This window comes from Gallus gallus, chromosome 3 (genome assembly GCF_016699485.2).
Source record: "Gallus gallus isolate bGalGal1 chromosome 3, bGalGal1.mat.broiler.GRCg7b, whole genome shotgun sequence".
In the NCBI taxonomy this organism is placed as follows: Eukaryota; Metazoa; Chordata; class Aves; order Galliformes; family Phasianidae; genus Gallus; species Gallus gallus.
Genome location: NC_052534.1, coordinates 23,383,315 through 23,401,787, shown reverse-complemented (window position 1 = coordinate 23,401,787; position 18,473 = coordinate 23,383,315). Strand labels below are relative to the sequence as shown.

Here is an 18,473-nt window from a genome sequence, read left to right as displayed (position 1 = left end):
CTTCCAAGTAAACTGCAATGAAAAGACAAGAAAAGATCTACCTACAAAAGCAGACTTACCTTTAAATATTTGCTTTTTACACAAATGTTTTCCTGGCATACCAATTTAAACCAGAGTGTTTGAAATAGCTGCCAAGTAAAATGAATTATCCTTGAATTTATAAGTTACCTTAGGACTCAACTGTTCCAGGTCTGCATATGTTGGATAACAAATAATTTTTCTTTCTTTTCTACAAAACTTTTGTCCTGGAGAGTAACTTTCACCCATATTTCAAATCAAATGGGTTTAAAACTATCCTTTACAGCCAAGATTTGAGTGCTGTCTTAACCAGACACTCCTATTTGTGTAACTGGTATAACTCTGCATTGCATTTTCCCTTCACACACAAGTCCTCTTAACAGTATCCCATCAACACTAAGTGTGGTACAACATAAGCCTTAGGAAACAAATGCAGCCTGCAGAATCCTCAAACTGAACCCATAGCCTCATTCAGACCATGGGATGAAAGGAAATGTGATTAACTGCACAGTTGTAAAATGCAAAACATTTAGATAAACTAGTTTTCATTCACTTTGGGCACAGAGAAACTCCAGATTGTTATTAAGTCATTAAATTCATGAGACCTGAAGGAGTTCAGCATCACTTGTTATTAATAGCCAGGTTTTTCTTCCTATTCTGTTTCTAATGCAATTCTTTATATCTGTCTTCTACAGGCTGCCTAATCTGTGATTAACTGTGAACATATCCTACCTTTAGGTCCTTTCCCTGGAGTAGATTCTACAGTAGTTTTGCTCCATATAAGTATTATCCCACCTGAGTCTCCAGTGAGCACATCACCATTTCCCAAAAAAGCCAAACATTGAACAAATTTGGGTTTTTCATATTTCTGAAACAAAATAAGCAAGAGAAAGGGTTAATTGCTTGTACTCTACGTACTTAGAATAATGTATCCACCCCACACAATCCTGCATATACATGAATAGAATTTAACCTTTTTGTTGTTCATTTACCAGTCTGCTCAACTACACAAGGCAACAACAAAACAAATTTGAAGAAAGCACGAGTAGACCATTCTATTGATTTAAAACTGACCTGATATCAAGACATTCTTACCCCAAATATCCCTTGCTTCCTTGATAATGAATTGCCACTCCAAGTCCAAAAAAAAATATGAGACTTGCCACATGTTATTATGGTATTTGCATCAGTTGGATGGAATTCTACAGCAAGCACAACTTCATTTGTAGTCTGAAATAAAACAAATAATATTTATTCAGATGTTCTATTCTACTTTTATTAGAAACTCATGTTAAATCCCAGGTTTCAGAATAAAGACAGAAGGAAATACACACATTGTTCTACACATGAAAGAATCTGTAAGCATTCCCTCCAAAACTGGTTGGCTGAATGACTGCACAAATCCTTTTTGTATTGTCTATTCATACTTGTTTTTTTGTTTGCTATGTTTGTTTGTTTGTTTTTTAATCAAACTTCAGTAAAGAAGTCAGTGCTTTCTACTCACTTTCCAAATCACAAGAACTTTGCTTTTTAGCATAGCTAAGAATTTTGCCATAGGAAGTGAGTGAAATACAAAAACACGTTTTTGGATTGAACACTGGTTAGTTTCTGCACAGACTAGTCTGCTTTTCTGAGTAACAAAACTGTGATAGAAGTAACTCAGGCAACCGTAGCACCCCAGGATTATATACATTACTCTCTTTCTGAAATTCTATAAAAATTCCTTTGCATTCTCTTTTCCACCATAAAGAAGAGTCAGAAAGAAGCCTGTTCAACTCAAAACTCTGAAACATATGGTCCAACCCTTGTATTTTTACTGGACACATATACTTCTACTGAATTATTAACACCTCAGTGAATATTATATCCCTTACCAATGAATATTACAAACAAACTGACCAGTCATTTTAAAGTAGACTCAGCAAAACCATAATTCGAGGTAATTCTGGGGGCAATTATTCTACATAACACTTACATAAATGCATTTATGCCCTTTTACTTCTATGGTATTTAAGCACATGCCTTAAAGGAGCAGCACTTGGGGAAGTATTGAAGCTTGGCCCTATCCCACACCAACATTTTTGGCTCACTTGAGGAAAACAATCTTTTAAAATTTAATTTGTTGTTTAAGAATCCATTTAGCTCAAGGGAGGGAACTCTCTGCTCACCCTGAACCCAGCTGTTGGTGAAGGTGCTCAAGATACTCTAAGATAAAGTTCTAAGCATGAATAACTGAAGCTGTCACAGCTGATTTGTTTGCTAGCCAGTTCTGAAGCACCAAGGACTGAAGAGTAAAAATAGTCAAAATGAAACGTCAATAAAATGGGAAAGGAAATCTACAGAATGTGCCAAATAGCTTGATATTAAATATCTACAAGGAAATAAAATAAATGCAAAAGCTAGCATTTAATTACATTAACACAGAACAGTGCATAGTTATTATTGGTAAACATAATTTAGGGAATATGGGCCCCCAAGCTCTGATTATTTGAAATTGCAGGTTTGTAATCACATAAAAATATATGCTTGTAGAGTATTTCACGCAGTGACTCATGACTACAATAAATTAAAAAAAAAAAAAACACCTCAGTTTCACATCCATATTTATCTGTTTGCTTGTTGCAAGCAAGATGTCTCAAAACAGGGAATTCATCAGCAAGTTGTTATTGGATTGCGTGTTTCCAGTGGAATCAGCTTTACACCACTTCTCATCAACCAGAAATTCAGTAGCTCATAAGAAAATCAGGAAAGCAGAACAAATTGCAACCTACAGAAGTATATCTATCCAAAAATCTATGTCTGGAACCTGATTCAGAGAAAAAATGAAAGTAAAGAAATGTCTATATGTATATATAGTTTAATATAGAGAATTATAGACTGAATCATCACTTCAGCTCCTTCAAGGTTCCCAGGATTATTATTTTTTAATTAAGAAAAGACTAGAAAATTGCTTTATTTAGATTAGCCCTTAGATAAGAGTAAAAGTTAATTACAAGTGTTCTAATATTCAAAACTCTTCCAACATACAAGTTAAGAACACATTTCTTTTGTGCCCTTATAAAACCCAGCAGTATTACACAATTGTTTCCAAATAAGATCAAATTCGTGTCTCACAAAATTATTGTGTTTTTGAGAATAAAAGCATTTGTATGTTAGGATAGGCATTTGTGTAATATTTACCTTTATTTCTGCTACTTTTGATTTTTTCTGCCAATCCCATACGGTGAGCATATGTTCATTAGAGTCATCAATTACACACAAATGAGTACCAGAATCCTAAAAGAAAAAGGCAAAGAATTAGCAAACCATGTTCAGAAAAGAGGCACATCAGTAACATTTAAAAAACACAGAAGTAGAAATATAAATCACGCAAGCCCTCTGTAAGGAATTATATGACAGGTATAACTGGTACTTCGTTTTTGCTTACAGGTAAGAAATATTTTTTCATAATCTCACAACAAATCTTCATGTTTCAAAGTATATTCTAGGAAACCTTTAGAGTATCTTGTCAAATCTTTCCCTTCCAGTTTTTTTTTTTGTTTTGTTTTGTTTTCTAAGTAAATATACAATTATCATGCTAGTAGCATAAATGTTTCTCCCTATTTTCTATTCTGCAAATACATTGCTTTTCCTCAAGTCTCAGAACACGCAGTTCCACTTGTGGTTTTCTTTCCTAAGGTGACCATCACACACACAACTTTACAGTATTAACATTCAGAAAGCATCTCATCTTTTTCCCACAGAGCATTAAGTACGGAGCAGTTTCATTATGTAGTTGGTAAAACTGAATGGAGCAGGTAACACTTTCAAAACAAAATGGTGATTACAGAAGTGGGAAGATATCGCATATACAGCGTTAAATAACTGAAATGGCTCCTCCTTGCAAAAAGCAGCTGCTTCAAGCACATGTGTAGAAAAATTTGGAGGACACCTTGTTTATTTTAAAGTTGATTTGTGCAGCTCAGACCACGTTCTCTAACAAACTAAGAAATTAGAGGGGGCTGAAATTTTTATTCCCCAATACTAACGCTATTACGAGCAGTACTATGCAAACGCATTCCAATTAAGTGGAAAAAACCCTTGAGAGAGCATTGGCAACATGGACTACTTTTGTGTGGGTAGGGGGATTATGTGATAAAAGCACAGCTCTACTTCACATTCACTTTTTCAGTCTAATAAAAGCTAACATTCCAAACTCCTTAGGTCGTTGGGTTTTCTTTCTCTTTTTTTTTCTTTTTTTAATTCAATGGTGGGACATGCATTTATTTGCCTTAAAGTTAAAAGGCTCACAGTTTGTTACAGTGATAGGAATTACAAATTACAGTTTTCTTCTTACGTAATTTTATTTATGCTATACCTTACTTATAAAATAGGTTTTTTTTTTTTTAACCTAGACATATCTAAAACCGAACAATATTTCGATGTTTGGTGAAATAGCAGCAAGGGAGCATAAGCATTATTTTTCAACGGGTTGTGTCTGAAGATGCTCAAAACCCAACTGGTCCTATACAGTCCTACACTGCCCACCCTGGATGAGGCGATCACCTCATCTCTTCCCACCTAAACTGTTCTGTGATTCTGTGTGAGCAAGATACAGTTGGGTTTAGGTTTTTTGGTGTTTTTTGTTTGTTTGTTTCTGTCTTTTTTTGTTTGTTTTATTTTGTTTTTAAACAACAATTCTCTATTGCTGCAAGATTAACAGCATGTATTTTCAGGAGCTCTGGTATGTCCTAGCGATTTGGCAAAAAACACAAAGGCAGCTTAAAGACAAAAATACACATGTATTTTATACAAAATAACTCAGAAGAAAATTGGAAATGAGAATTTTATCAGTGATGAACAACACAACACATTTTCATTCCTTACTATTCTGATAAATTTTGTGGGCACACTGACAACTCTTATAAGATTTATATTTCTTATTATATGTAAAATTACGAAGCACAAATTGAAGTTTTTTTGTTTTTTTTTCATTTCCTGTTCATGGATGAAACCCTATAACAGTAGTGAAAGAAGCCAAGCTTCCCCTTCCATCAGAATCCATTAAAACATCTCCATGAAGCTCAGTAACATGCTTGCTTTTAACATCCAAACAAATAAAAGCTTCTTCTTGTTCCACCCCAACCAAACCCAAACCACCAAGCCCAGAGCAGATTTCAATTTCCAGCCAAAGTATTTCTATGCCTCCTATTTATTCACAGAGCTTGTTTGTTGTCACAATTTTACAACTGCAATTTCCTGCTTTCCTGCCTCGCTCATTGTCAGCTGTTTTTATAGAGTACACTGAGACTTTACTAACGCAGTTTTAATACCAAAGCAGGTCAGCAAGGCAATCACATTCAGAAGGGTCAGACAAATCAGTTAAACTCCAATATCAGCATCTGTCTTACCGCTTTTGAAAAATCCAAGCACCCAACTCCACGCTCGAAAGTCCCCAGGCCGATAACCTGCAGCGTCACCAGGCTCACTGAGTCCCACACTCTAACATGGGGCTGCAAGGGCTGCGCAAAAGCAATGGGACAAACAGTGTCATCGACAGCAAAAGCATCGAATGCAGCTATCAGGTTATGTCAAGCTACCCAAGCAGCAAACTGGGGTGAAATGCAGATGAGTTGTGTCAATGCTGCTGTTGGACTGTGTCTTGAACCTCAAGAGGCAAGAGACGAGACAGCTTCTGCCCACTGCATGGGAGCTACAAATATCATGTGGGCATTGGGTACTTGGGAAAATAAATCTCTGTGCAATTTAAACCATTGAACAAATAATGGAAGAGTCATCTTGAATTTCAAACCCCATACTTAAACGCCTTGCACAACAACTGGAAGCAAGTGATCAAACCTATTTTTTAAATCATAAAAGCACATAGAAAATAATATTAGAAAAAACAACCCTAGTACACTGAGTCATCAAACCATAACCAATAACTGAAGGAAAACCTCCAAAGGTATATTTCATCCAAGTGCTATCCCAAAGCAGGTTAGCTTCATAAATGCAAAACAATTACAAATTAAGTAGGAATTAGATTGCCTTAGGGACAGCATTCACCATAAATAATAATAATAATAAAAAAATCACAGTTAAGCAAAAGTTCAGTGGAAATTATAACAATATGTATACAATGCCCACAGTCAATGATTTCTCACAAAATAAAAAAAAAGAAATTAAACATTTGAGTAAGGGTTGTACTTAATGTGTTTCTACATTTCAAGGCATCTGCATTATTTTCCTTATCTACAACTTTGTGAAGATAATCTGATTATTCAAGTTATGAGAGCTCACCGAGGACAAGAACTTTTAACTACACTTGTCCTCAACTGAGCAAGCTTTCTAGGAAAGCTTGACGTACCTTCCACAGATTCCCAAAGGTGGTTTCCCTTCCCATGAAGCCTTATGAGCACATGGACCCACTGAACTGGGGGTTTAATTTCCTCTGGGAGAAGAGTTATTGAAAGAGATGTAACAAGTGATGTAGCCTTATAAATCAATTACAAGGCTCACAGTTGCTTGCAGGATTAAACATGAGTTTTCCATGTCACTGATTGAATATTATGAGCCTCTACTTTTTTTGATGTATGGCTGAGTGCTTATGTGGTACTACCTATTGCTAGAAATATATTCCATTAACCTTGCAAACAGCAAAATATCTCACTAAATGCAGTGTGTAAGAAAAACTGCAAACAGAAGGTGATTACAAGATTAAAAAGAAAAACAAAACGATTTTCCCTGATTTTCAAAACAAGACACTACTGCTCGACAGCTCTATTACTTACCCTTCCATCTTTATCCACTCCAGCTAACTGTCCTGTTGCAATTCTAATTTTGTCTGGATGAACTGCAAGACTAAGACAGACAGAAATATGACTTGCTTTTGCTGTCATCAGCCTTCAGAACTGAGAGGTTTTTTCTTTTCTTTTCTTTTCTTTTTAATTTTTATTTTTCAACAGAAGCCCATGAAGTCACTTGTGATCCTAGATCCCACTTTTAATGAGACAGCTTGAAAATTTTCTTTGTCAGACTATTTTGTCACATATAATAGTGCAAAATCCTGCTGGGTTAATCAGGCTTTTGCAACGGCTGCTGGCATACAACCAGGAGTGCCACAAGAGCCACCTCCACATGTGCTCAGACAAATAAATCTCAGGTTTGCACTATACTGGGAGGCCACTGTAACAAAATACACATTGTCTCATGTTGAACTTCCTAGATATAGTTACTTGTCACTTTTATAAGCACTACAGCATACTTTACACGCCCAAAGCTTTGGATAGCACAAACCTGGGGAAAAACAGCTGGGAGATGGTACGTGCACCCAGGAGTTAAGGACTACTGACTCTAATGAAAATCTCCAATGTGGTACAGTCCTAGTGTAAGTTGAAATCTGCTCTTGCTTTGAAGTTAATGTAAAAAAACAGATACTATAATTTCCAAGTCCACATCCTCTTACTCCTACTTATTTTTTGACTAGCCTTCTCATTTGCTTCCTCTGTAAAATTACAAAGGTGAGGAAACCAAGACAACAGGCAAGATGGAACAGTAAATGGGAGACTTAAGTCAGGACGGTAGACACCAAAATGTTTAAAACTCAGTCTAAGTTTTTGAATGAATGTAAAGAACACAAGTCTGATGGCATTCTTCCCGCAAGAAGCAATTATATTTATGAAAGCAGAGCTAGGAGAAAAGAGGTTTAGACAGCAACTCCTTTCTTCCACTCAGGTATACTAAGTATATACCATTCAAACCAAAAGCTCTCTACTACTTTTCAGACTAATTTTGTGAAGTGACCAACCACATTTGCACCAACAACTACATTGGCTTCAATTTTCTTGCTTTTATGCTTTGTTTGCAAGTGTCTTTCTCTTACCTCAGATGGACAAAACACTTGGATGGGACATCTATTCAAAAATGAGAAAATTATCATCTCTCTTCCATTTAGTTTTCTAATTCTCCTTAATTCTACATCTGTGCCATATTGCCTTTAACTGCTTGATATAGGAATTTGGTTGATGCCAATTTTTAATTCTTGGAGTATGTATTTAGAATAATTTATGCAGATACTCCATCTCTAATCTGGCACTTCTAGAATGTCTACATACCCAGTTTTAAATTTAAGGCAGAAACACTAAGCTAGTGTGGAGTACTCTAGCTCTGTTCGTTTGTATGGTGTTCACTACAGTGAAATCTACTGGGACAGATGAAACAAAAGAATAACTACAATTATGATGATATTAATGAGATCACAGATATAGTAAAAGAATTAAAATAACGCCTTACTAAATTATCACACACATACACAGCAATGTTTTATACTAACCATTTAACGCAGTCCGTATGACCCAGGTAGTGCCGTTGAGTTCTTTCTTCATAATTAAATAGTACCACAACTGATGCTATGAAATATACAATTTCTCCGGTAGGAAGGAGGTAAACATTGGCTCGACAGTCTCTTCCACGATACCCATATCTATATGTATATATTTTTTTTAAGTCAAGGTTTTATAATCACTGTGTATCACACACAAAAATAAAAAAAAACAACCATAGAAAGGATGACTCCTGGGGATCTCTCATGTCACAAAGTGCCATTTATGTTTTCCTCTGAAACTACAGCACAATTTTAGTAATAGTTTAAAGAATATATTAAAAAAAAAAGACTTCAGAAACCAAACCTCTTAAAAAGTGATAATCATTGATGCGAAAATGTAAGGCACACTGGAGTAAAACAAATGTAACCCGTGTCACCTTACAGAAATTCTCAATGTGAATTTTCATTAGGTAGCAGCAGAGCGTCACTGTCCAGGCTTAACAACTTTAACAGAAGAAGTTGGGTACCTCCATGCTGGGGACCACCACATTGGCTCTGTTTGGCTTTTCAAAACAAGCATGTGAAAATTCCTTCAGAAAAATGCAAACTTTGGCACAGCAGCTGCCAAGTTCAGGAAATAGTGCTTTAGAATGCTTTGGAATATTTTTAAAGCAAATAAATCTTAAAAGGAACTGACACAGTAAAAAAAAAAAAAAAAAAGTCTACCCTAAACAACTCACTATATACAAAAGGGATGATTTTTCTAAAAAGCCTGCAATACTTCCCTGCCCCTACAACACTCAGAATTTCTAGGCACCACAATCCAAACTTGGTTAGCCCTGATCAAATTTTACTATAACTTGTTATTACTTTGAAACTGGTGCAATTTTCTCCATTTAGACTGTTAACGTGGCAGGGTCTGCCTATGTTTCAATTCCTGCTCTGAGATCTTAATTATAAAAAACAAACAAAAAAACCAACAAACTTTTCTGTTAGGTCCTGTACAACACACAAGACAGAGGATCCCAATTCAGCACCAACTACATCTGCAACAACGAAGAAAAAAACATGCAACTTTAGCTGAAGGATTCCAAGCTCTTGGATAATCAGAAAGACAGGACAAAGTCAAAGACCAACATGGAGAAAGCTGAATGGGTCAAGCTAGCCCTCTCTTAATAAAAGCAGGCAGAGTAGGCCAAATTTTGGAGCAATTAAATTCACATCTCCTCACTTGACAGCCTGGCCTCTGTTCTTGGACAAGAGCTACCTTTCTACCAAAAATACCACCACACCGCTCTCCTCAATGCCACCCCTCCACTCCCCCCCAAAAAACCCATGCACGCTACCAGCAAATAAAGTTATTTCCTCTTTTGTAGTCTTATTAAACTACAGTAATATATGCCACTAGAACACTTGCAAAATTAAACAAAATCATTAAATACTGTAACTAACCCATGGTTTGAAGAGGGATAATGCATTCAGTCTTCAATTAAGTGCCTTAAGATCAAGGAAAAGGAAACTGATTCCTATATTGTAGAATAACACAGTGACTCTGAAGATGAAATTATTCACTGTTTTCTTTAACAAATGATATCAAGAGGAATACTGATGGAACACAATGCTGAGATGAGAAGAAAGGATGCTTCTGATTCTTCTTTATCACCATTTAACTTCCCACCAAATTTTCCACTTTTAAACATCAGTGGAACAAAAAGAAACTCTAGAATGGCCCTTTACAAAAGCAAAACAAAACAAAGCGAACTTTCAGAAATGATTGGCTATAAACCAAAGAAAATATTATTTCTATACAGAAACACAGAGAACACTAGTCTAAATGCCATCTCAAAGGAGAAAGGCAGATTCTGTTCATCTCCTGAATATAGCAGGAACTGTAATGGCACGGATTTATTGAGACTGACATCTTTGAACATTCATCCTTTTGTAGCAGTTTACCATGCAAAGCTATGGCTAAATATTTTGGCATCCACCACTGAGCTTCAGCATTTACCAAGCTGCAAAAATAAAAAAGTTGTTTTCTCAGCCCATTCCTTTCCTTCACTCCTTGTACATATAATAGTAACAAACAATGGCAGCATTTTCAAGGGCACACAAAACCATAACCTGCTTTGTGAGAGAAATTTTTACTTTATTCAAAACAAGAGGGGTTGCTGCTCCACAGAACATCTTCCCATCACCAAACTCTCAGAACAAAATAGTAGAGACGCATTAACATAATAATTGCACTTTCTATACAGAAAAAAAAAAAAAAGATAACACAGATTTGATGCTTAATTTACACGAAATTTCAACATTCGTCTTTCAGTGAGGCTGATGTTCCAACCAGGGAAATTCAGAGGTAACTGTCTTAATACTATGAAGGCTTCTCACGAATCACAAGGACTGTTTTGCCATAAAAATGACATACTTCACAGCTTTTGCATTTTTTTGTTTGTTTGTTTTGAAGTGGGTAAGAATAGCCATGGCCCAAAGAATTGATCTCACTGAACAACAGAATTTAATATCATCGTTACCGCTGACTTGAATTATTCTTAGAAAGAAGAGCACCAGTGCTAAAAATAAGCTTATAAAAAGGAGTCAGAAATTCCCTCCAGTAACTGAGTAACTTTACAGGGGGGGAGGGAAGTTGAGAAGTCACTGCCTCTCAATAGTAACACTGATGGTGATCTCAGCAGCTACTATAGCAGCCCGTTCTCCTTTTATTAGGAATGCCAGATATTCTTTAACCAGTTCTGAAATGAAGCAATCAAGACTTCACCATAAAGCAGGGATGTCCAAACTAAATTTAAATGAAATCACTCAGGAACCAGACACAGTCAAGATCTCAGATTTCCCCATGAGCTACTTCATCCTGCCAAGTCACTTAGTTTTTTTTTCCAACTGACAGGGCAGGGCAGAGAACAGCAGAGTGTGTTCTGTTGAACCTATAGTTCTGGGCATCAGTTATTGAAAATATTCCTCCTCCCCAAAACAACAACAAGCAAACACCAAGAGCCCTACCCTACCTCAAAACTTTTTCTCTCTCTGATTATAAACAACCATACAGAAGGTAACTGCTGGAGAAATAAAAAGTGTTCACAAAACAAAGCATACAGATTGAACTATTTGATTGCAAATCTAATGTTTCAGTTGCAAAAAAAAAAATGATGTTACTAAAATACCCTGTGAATCACTGTCCCATGTCTTGTTCATAAAGTGCACAGGCTTCAGTCTGCAATTATATTTGGAATTTATGGCTGGCTTGCAGACTTCTCAGCCTTTGCATGACAAGATCTGCTGCTATAACTCTGTGTCTCAAGAGCCGAATGCCAATCAACATCATACAAATCAATATTATTGCCTCAAAAACTTTACTGCTTTCTCCTCATTGTGTTCTTCAGCATCATATCTAAAAGATATCCTACAAACAGAAAAATATCAGTCTCATTTAGGACTGTACTTCCTTAAACAGATTCCAAAAACATGTGGGCAGTTTGTTTACACAAGATTTATTTCACTTTAATTAGCCCTCGGCAGGAAACTGGTTTAACCTGAACTTGAGGTCCTTGGACATTGAATAAGCATTTCCACACTGGGATTTGCACCTACTTAGCTGACGGTATGATTTCACGATCAGTTTTCATTGGTCCAAACTTCTTGCTGCTGCTGAAAAAGTACATCGGACCTTCCTCCAGAGAGCTGGTTGTGGTTCTTGTGTGTTTATGGGACAAATCAAATTAATGAGTTGATCCTGCTGAAAGTTAACTCCATAAAAAAAGATTGCATTTCAGCCAGATCAGCAACTGACTCAATTCATTCCACTCCAAGTGCCAGCATCAGCACCAAGGAGTGGTGACACTAGGAAAGGCAGTGCACCACAGCTTCGCGAAGACTAAGTAAGAGCTCAGTTTTCTTTCTAATCAGACTAGTAAACCAGAATTCCTCCTTTATGTTCTAAGCTTTTACAATCTTTCTGCAAATTTGCATGGACACTAGCTCCACAGTTGCTCTTCGTAACTGAGTATCCAATATCATTAGCTTCTGTTAATAAAAGCAGGAAAATGATAGGGAAATCTTCCTTCCTAAAATGACTATGAAAGGATTGCTTACAATACATGTATGTCTTATTTGCTATGGGATATGCTGAGGGAGCTCCTCTCTATACACATCTCCTGACACAGGACAGTGCATCATCAATATTTCTAAAAATGTTATTGCTTTCAGCAAGATCAGAAGGATCAAGCTTCAGATTCTTACACTAACTCAAGTACAGTCTAGACGTGTTCTTTTACAGAAGGACTATAAAGCTTCATTATACAATCAGAGCTTACTAGAAGAATCTGTAGAGATGGGAGGACATGAAAGATGACCCAAATGTGTGCAGAAGCATCTGTTATGAGCTCCAGATTTACTAAGGCTGAAGAACGGTTGTCAGCCAAATAGCTACTTACCTCTTCAGAAAAAAAAATTATTTACATAAAGTATACTACTCTCCAAGAAACGAATCCCTTCATTTCAGAGTTGAAAAAAAATTAGTGCAAAGAACTTTGGGCAGATGGCTACTGCAATCCTTTCCCCATAGATAGGAGCTATGAGAAATCTTGGATCTTATTCAAGAGCTTCCGTTGCTCTAAAATCTCCAGTTATGAACACAGAATAAAAAATAACTATGTTCCTGAATACACAGTCTATCTTATAGAGAATATAGAGGAGGAATTTTGAAACTCAGTAGCTCTCCAAAGACAATATTCTTCCTAAAAATAAGCTGCACTTGGTTTTAACAGTAAAAGAAGTACGTTTTCTGTTTCTGCAGCTTAAAAATGTATTATAAAGTACTGACAAACTGCTTTAATTGTTTTGTCATTTGTTTTTTGTTTGTTTTCTTTTTAAATATCTCCCTCCCTTGAAGATGAGGCTAGATTAGGAAGAAGAAAGACAAGGCAAGACAAGAAAAACAAACAAACCACCAAGAAGTAGCTACTGATATCAAGGATACACCCACTCCAGTTTTAACTTTTCAGGAGGCAGCTCAGTCCTAATATCATCATAGTTTTCTACATCAGAAGGAATGAACATTGTGATTGGTCGACCCCGCATGAACATCTTGATATATTCTCCCTCTGTTGAAACAAAAAAAAACACCAAATACATTAATCACGTGGCAAGTTTACACAAGAAAGGAGCACAAGTGAAGCTAGAAGTAAGCACAGGGATGCAAAAACAATTGTGGTACAACTATTTTTGAGAAGTGAGCTTGGTAAAGGCCAGGAAAAACACACACACACAGCACGGGCACTGTAAGTGCTAGTTGAATTTACTATAACTTTCTGAACAGACAGCATGTAACATTTTAGACATGCAAATTAAAGAGCTAAGAAATTTTAAATCTAATTTAAAATATGAAATTTAATAAATAGTCATGGAATCACAGGATATGATCCATCAGGCTGAAGCAGACCTCAGGAGGTCTTTAAGTCCCTCTTCTGGCTCAAATCTGGACCTCCTAGATCACAGAAGGCATGGAGCCATTGGGCACCTGGCTGCCTGCTCACACCCCCAGGGTCTTTTCTGCAGAGCTGCTCCCTCAGCCCCTCCATCCCAAGCCTGCATCGCTACTGCAGCTTTCCTTTCCATGAGCAGGACTTGGCATTTGTCCTTGCTGTTCCATGAGCTGCTTGCAGGCCCACCACCCCTCCAAACTGCCTAACCTAGTAAACAAGGTTAGGTCCTACAAGTGTTTTCCTTCTACATTAATAAACTATTTTCTAACTTTAAAAAAACTTTAAAAAATCCTACAAATAAAACTTCCAAAGACTTATTATCATATTTACATTCTACATGTGCAGCAAAAACAGCACTGTAACACGATTAAATCAGGCCTCAGAACCACAAGAATAACTGCCATCAGCCCCAACTCCACTGACACGGGAATTGCATTTCAAAATATACTGATTAAGAGGGACTCAAATATTTCACTACTTTTACATCAATTAAATGCTTTTTTAAAAAAAAATCACACTTCAATCACTTCTTTAGTGATTAGTATCCACTGTTAATGTTAGTTTCACAGACCTAAAGTAATGCAACACTTTGCCAAGAAATTTTTTTTTTTTTTTTTGAAAATCACAGCAGAGAGAACTCCAGAGTTCCCCAGGCTGATTAAGACTGAAGTAGAATAGCTACGGATTTGTAATACAGTCTGAAGAACCCTCCAATCACATTTGATGTGACAAACATCAAGGTTTAAACATAAAAATCTCAAGGCAATCGCTTTTATATTACTTTCAAAAAACAAATATGAGACAAACTTTCTATAAATGCCTTGGTAATGCTTACAAATATTTCCTGAATTAAGATGCAAGATTATTATGCAGATTGCATGAACGTGAAATCTGTGTTTTGCATCTAAAACATCAAAAATCAAAATTAAGAGAAACTCAGATTTTTCCCCACTGAATTATAGTTTAATAGCTCACACCAAACTTGGAGATCTAAAAAGGCAAGGGAAAGCAGATGCAAAGACTGACAAATAAATGAAGTTGTGAGCCACATCAGAAACATAATCACCGACCTCAAGCTGATGTCCCTGCACTCCCTGAATTTGAAATATCCACACCATTTAGATCACAGAGACATAACTCACTTCTATCTTACAGTCAGAAGAAAATGAGAGGAGAAAATTTGTAACTATTTTAATCCACTGAATATGCAAAGCAGTCTTGCACAGAAAAGTACAAGGAAATTACTACTTACACTCCAAGTATTTCTTTCATTCTAACTGAAAACTCTTAACTAGGACAGTGAATCTATGCATCTCAACACTTTCTCTCACATACAATATTCACTCTGAAGATTTCACAATACAGGAGGCTTAACTTGTCAGAATTTTTTTTCTTTGCTCTTAGCAGTTCATTGATCAAACAGCAGTTTGATTTCCTGATGTTTTAACAGTTTTTAAAAAGTTTTTTATTTCTTTTTTTTCTTCTTTTTTTTTTTTTTTAAGTCCACTGTCTGAGGAAGGAGATTCCAATTTATCAAATATACAAGATACGATTAGTGTGACTCATTTTCTACTTCTAGTGTGCTGAAATCAACCTTCTGAGACCATAACTGATTTTAGTTGAGTTTTGAGCCTCTCTTAATCCTGTTAGTATGTTTGCTCTGCCCTGGAGGCAAAAGAAGAGAATTTTCCTCTTATAGTCCAAATAGGACTGAAAGCCAGCACTAAAATAAATAAATAAATACATTAAAAATTAAATAAAATAAAACAAAATAAAATAAAAATATTTGAAGTAAAAATCACAGGCTCAGAAAATACTTCCTGCACAGAAACTGCTAATAATGCGGTAGTGAAAAACTAGCACATGCATAAAGGTTTTTCCTTACTTTGGATATAAAGACAATGAAAGTAGAGCCATTTAAGTATCAAAGGAATCAATACAAAGAAGATGAAAAACAGTTGTCCCACTTCTTTCCAAGAACAAATATAGGTTCTTTGAACAAGACCCCTGTGAGACTGCCAATTGACAACAGTAGAAAAAGTGCCTCAGATCAAATATCAAAGAAGAAAGAACAAAGGAAATCACTTTCCAGTAGCTAAATTAAAAACAATAGTTACTTTGAATGTACGCTGCTCAAGTACATTGCTGAGAAAAGCAAAAGATCTGTGTTGTCACTGGTTTGACACAAATGTTTAGATAATTATTCCAAGTTAGGAGCATGCCTCGTTTTTCCACCAAAAAAATATTTTTACAGTATATATTTTGTAAAGAAAACAATACTGATCAAAACAGAGAATAATTTGTCAATAATGGTCTTCCTACTGAAAGCTGGTGCTTGTGCTCTTAAGTATCATCAGGCAACACTGTGTTTTAAGAAAGACTGTTCATTTCTGCAAATCAATTTAATGCTAGTCTTGGCACTTCTGGTTCCATACAATCAGTGCAAAATCATGCCACAAATTCAGTTTTCAATTTCTCATTGCTGCTTGGAACAGCAGAGACAAGCTGCAATGGAGATGCATATGGATGGAGATAGCTGCACCTGTTGGACCCTACAGACAAGGAGTCCAAGTGGAATTTAGTCAGACCTTTGGTCTCTGAAGCCTGGGGAAAAGCCTGTCTGCAGAGCTGTCATATACAAGCTAGCTCTCTGAACTGCCCTATTAAAGAAAAAACGTTTTTGGCTTGTATTAGCTAGCTGTGTGTATTCAAGATTACCTTTGAACATACTTATTTAACACACTTGTTAGAGAGACACAAAATGGGTATGACTTGATTAAGCCTCTCCCCGCAGGAGAGGGAGGATAAGAAAAGCAGGCAGACAACCCACTGAAAGGTTTTTGTCCATGGCTTCTTCAGAATAACCTGTGGGGCAGATATAATATTAATGTAAAAATCTTTTGAAATACTAGAGAGGATGGCAGCATATCAACAAAACCATTCTTCAAGAGAAACTAATTGCCTAAGGCCAAATTTTTGTAAATGCAAGTTAAGAAAACCAGGAATTTAACTCTTACCACGCTGGCTTAAGTGTATATTCAAGAGCGTCAGACAATCTGCTTCTTTTCTGTGTTCTCAGTTTCCAAATACAAAGCAGTATGTCACTGCTTTTTTTTCCTTCACTTTTTGGAACTAAAGAGTCTTTCCTACCTATCTCATAACAGAAATATGGATAAGTGGGTATTAGGGGAAGAGAAAGCAATTTTAAAGAACTTGGATGTGAAAAAAAAAACCCCAAACAAAAATCCTTGTCGATTTTGTAGCAGGCAAACAGCAGGTATCAAAGTAAAAATTCCCTGCTCCTGATGAAGAGACATTCAGACTCCAACATCCACTGCACAGAAGCATTTTGGGGGGCAGGGGAGCAGGAGGGCAGACCTGTAAAAACCTCTGCACTCAAAAAAATGAATCTGTGGCTTCCGCTGTTTTACCAGTCCTTTCAAATATGGGTCAGATACACCTAAGAGCACAGCTCCAGGCCTGCAGTCAGCACACCCAGGTGCTGTGTAACTGAAGAGTTCAAGCTCAGAGCTGCTGCAAAAGGCAGCATCACGGGGCTGCAGTGCTGCGGCTCCAAGGGTCAGCTCTTCACTGGGAACAGCTGGAGCTGCTTTTGTACAGCTTTGAGCTCCAATCCACAGCTCTTGCCAGACTCTGCTTGGCTCCGCAATAATTCACCTCTGGAGCCTCAGCAATGTCTTTGCTCAAATGCCAGGGGACATAGGACCAACACTCCCACTTTTGTGCGCAGGATCAGCTCAGGCTTATGATTCTCATGTGGGAGCCCTCCGGCTGTGCTGAACCAAGCAAACTCCATGCAGAGCTCTGCAGGATCCCCAGAGGTCTCTGGCTGAGTTAATAATTTCCCCAGAGACGCAAAAATACTTGATCCAACACACATCCTGCTATGTGACCGTCCTCTTGCATGATAAACTTTCAGTCTGGCTCCATACGGCCATAAAATTTGCCTTTTACGAACACTGGTGTCTATAACTGCCTGAAATACTACAGAGGAGAGCCTACCAGGGTTTTGAGGCTTTTTTTTTTTTTTTTCCTGTAAGGCTGTGCATGTCAGTTAGAATTACTTGCAATACACCATGGGATTGCATTTATGTTTTCATAATAAGAGGTTCAACCTTTGTGTGACGAAGTAGCATGTTAGAGCCCTTTTACTCACCATCCCAGTTTGGCAAACGACCTTACAGGCTTTTATAGCTGAAACATCGCTAACAACTCCTGCACGTGTGATCTTGCACTTTGAATAATTTAATTTTATCTCCTCCTGCCCCAGACTTCAGGAACATCTAGGTCTTCCTGTATTAAATCCCCAGCTTCCACTGTATCGGTTTGGTCACTCAGCTTCACGTCATCAGTGAAATTTCCTGTGTTAAGTTCATTAGTGTAAACACTAAGCCAAATAGGTCCCAGCAGACTGAAAGCAGACATTAGCAAGCAGATTATCTGCTCTACTGAGGGTCCTCTGAAAGTTTACAGCCTGCTAAAAAGAGAGGAATAAGTCTGCTGGTGAAACAAGGTGCTGCTATAGAGAGGGAACCCAGGAAGCCTGCCTGATCTGCAAGCAAACAAGTGCATCTTGCTGCCTGCCAGAGAATTACTGGTTCATGCTGCTCCAAGAATCCAGGACTAAACTTAAG

The 18,473-nt window shown here is 37.0% G+C and overlaps 1 protein-coding gene across 15 annotated transcripts in view; it reads right to left on the bottom strand.

The window, feature by feature from the left end:
• Positions 1-18,473, bottom strand: part of EML4 (EMAP like 4) — a 153,489-nt gene that overhangs the window by 25,818 nt on the left and 109,198 nt on the right. For all 15 annotated transcript variants that reach the window (XM_001233826.6, XM_046939703.1, XM_046939704.1 and 12 more), the window contains 7 exons: positions 13,314-13,437; positions 8,330-8,479; positions 6,789-6,858; positions 5,409-5,519; positions 3,199-3,294; positions 1,114-1,248; positions 751-886 (listed from right to left, as the gene is read on the bottom strand). In XM_001233826.6, coding sequence (XP_001233827.2) covers positions 751-886; positions 1,114-1,248; positions 3,199-3,294; positions 5,409-5,519; positions 6,789-6,858; positions 8,330-8,479; positions 13,314-13,437 — 822 coding nt within the window. The remainder of the gene's footprint in view (positions 1-750; positions 887-1,113; positions 1,249-3,198; positions 3,295-5,408; positions 5,520-6,788; positions 6,859-8,329; positions 8,480-13,313; positions 13,438-18,473) is intronic.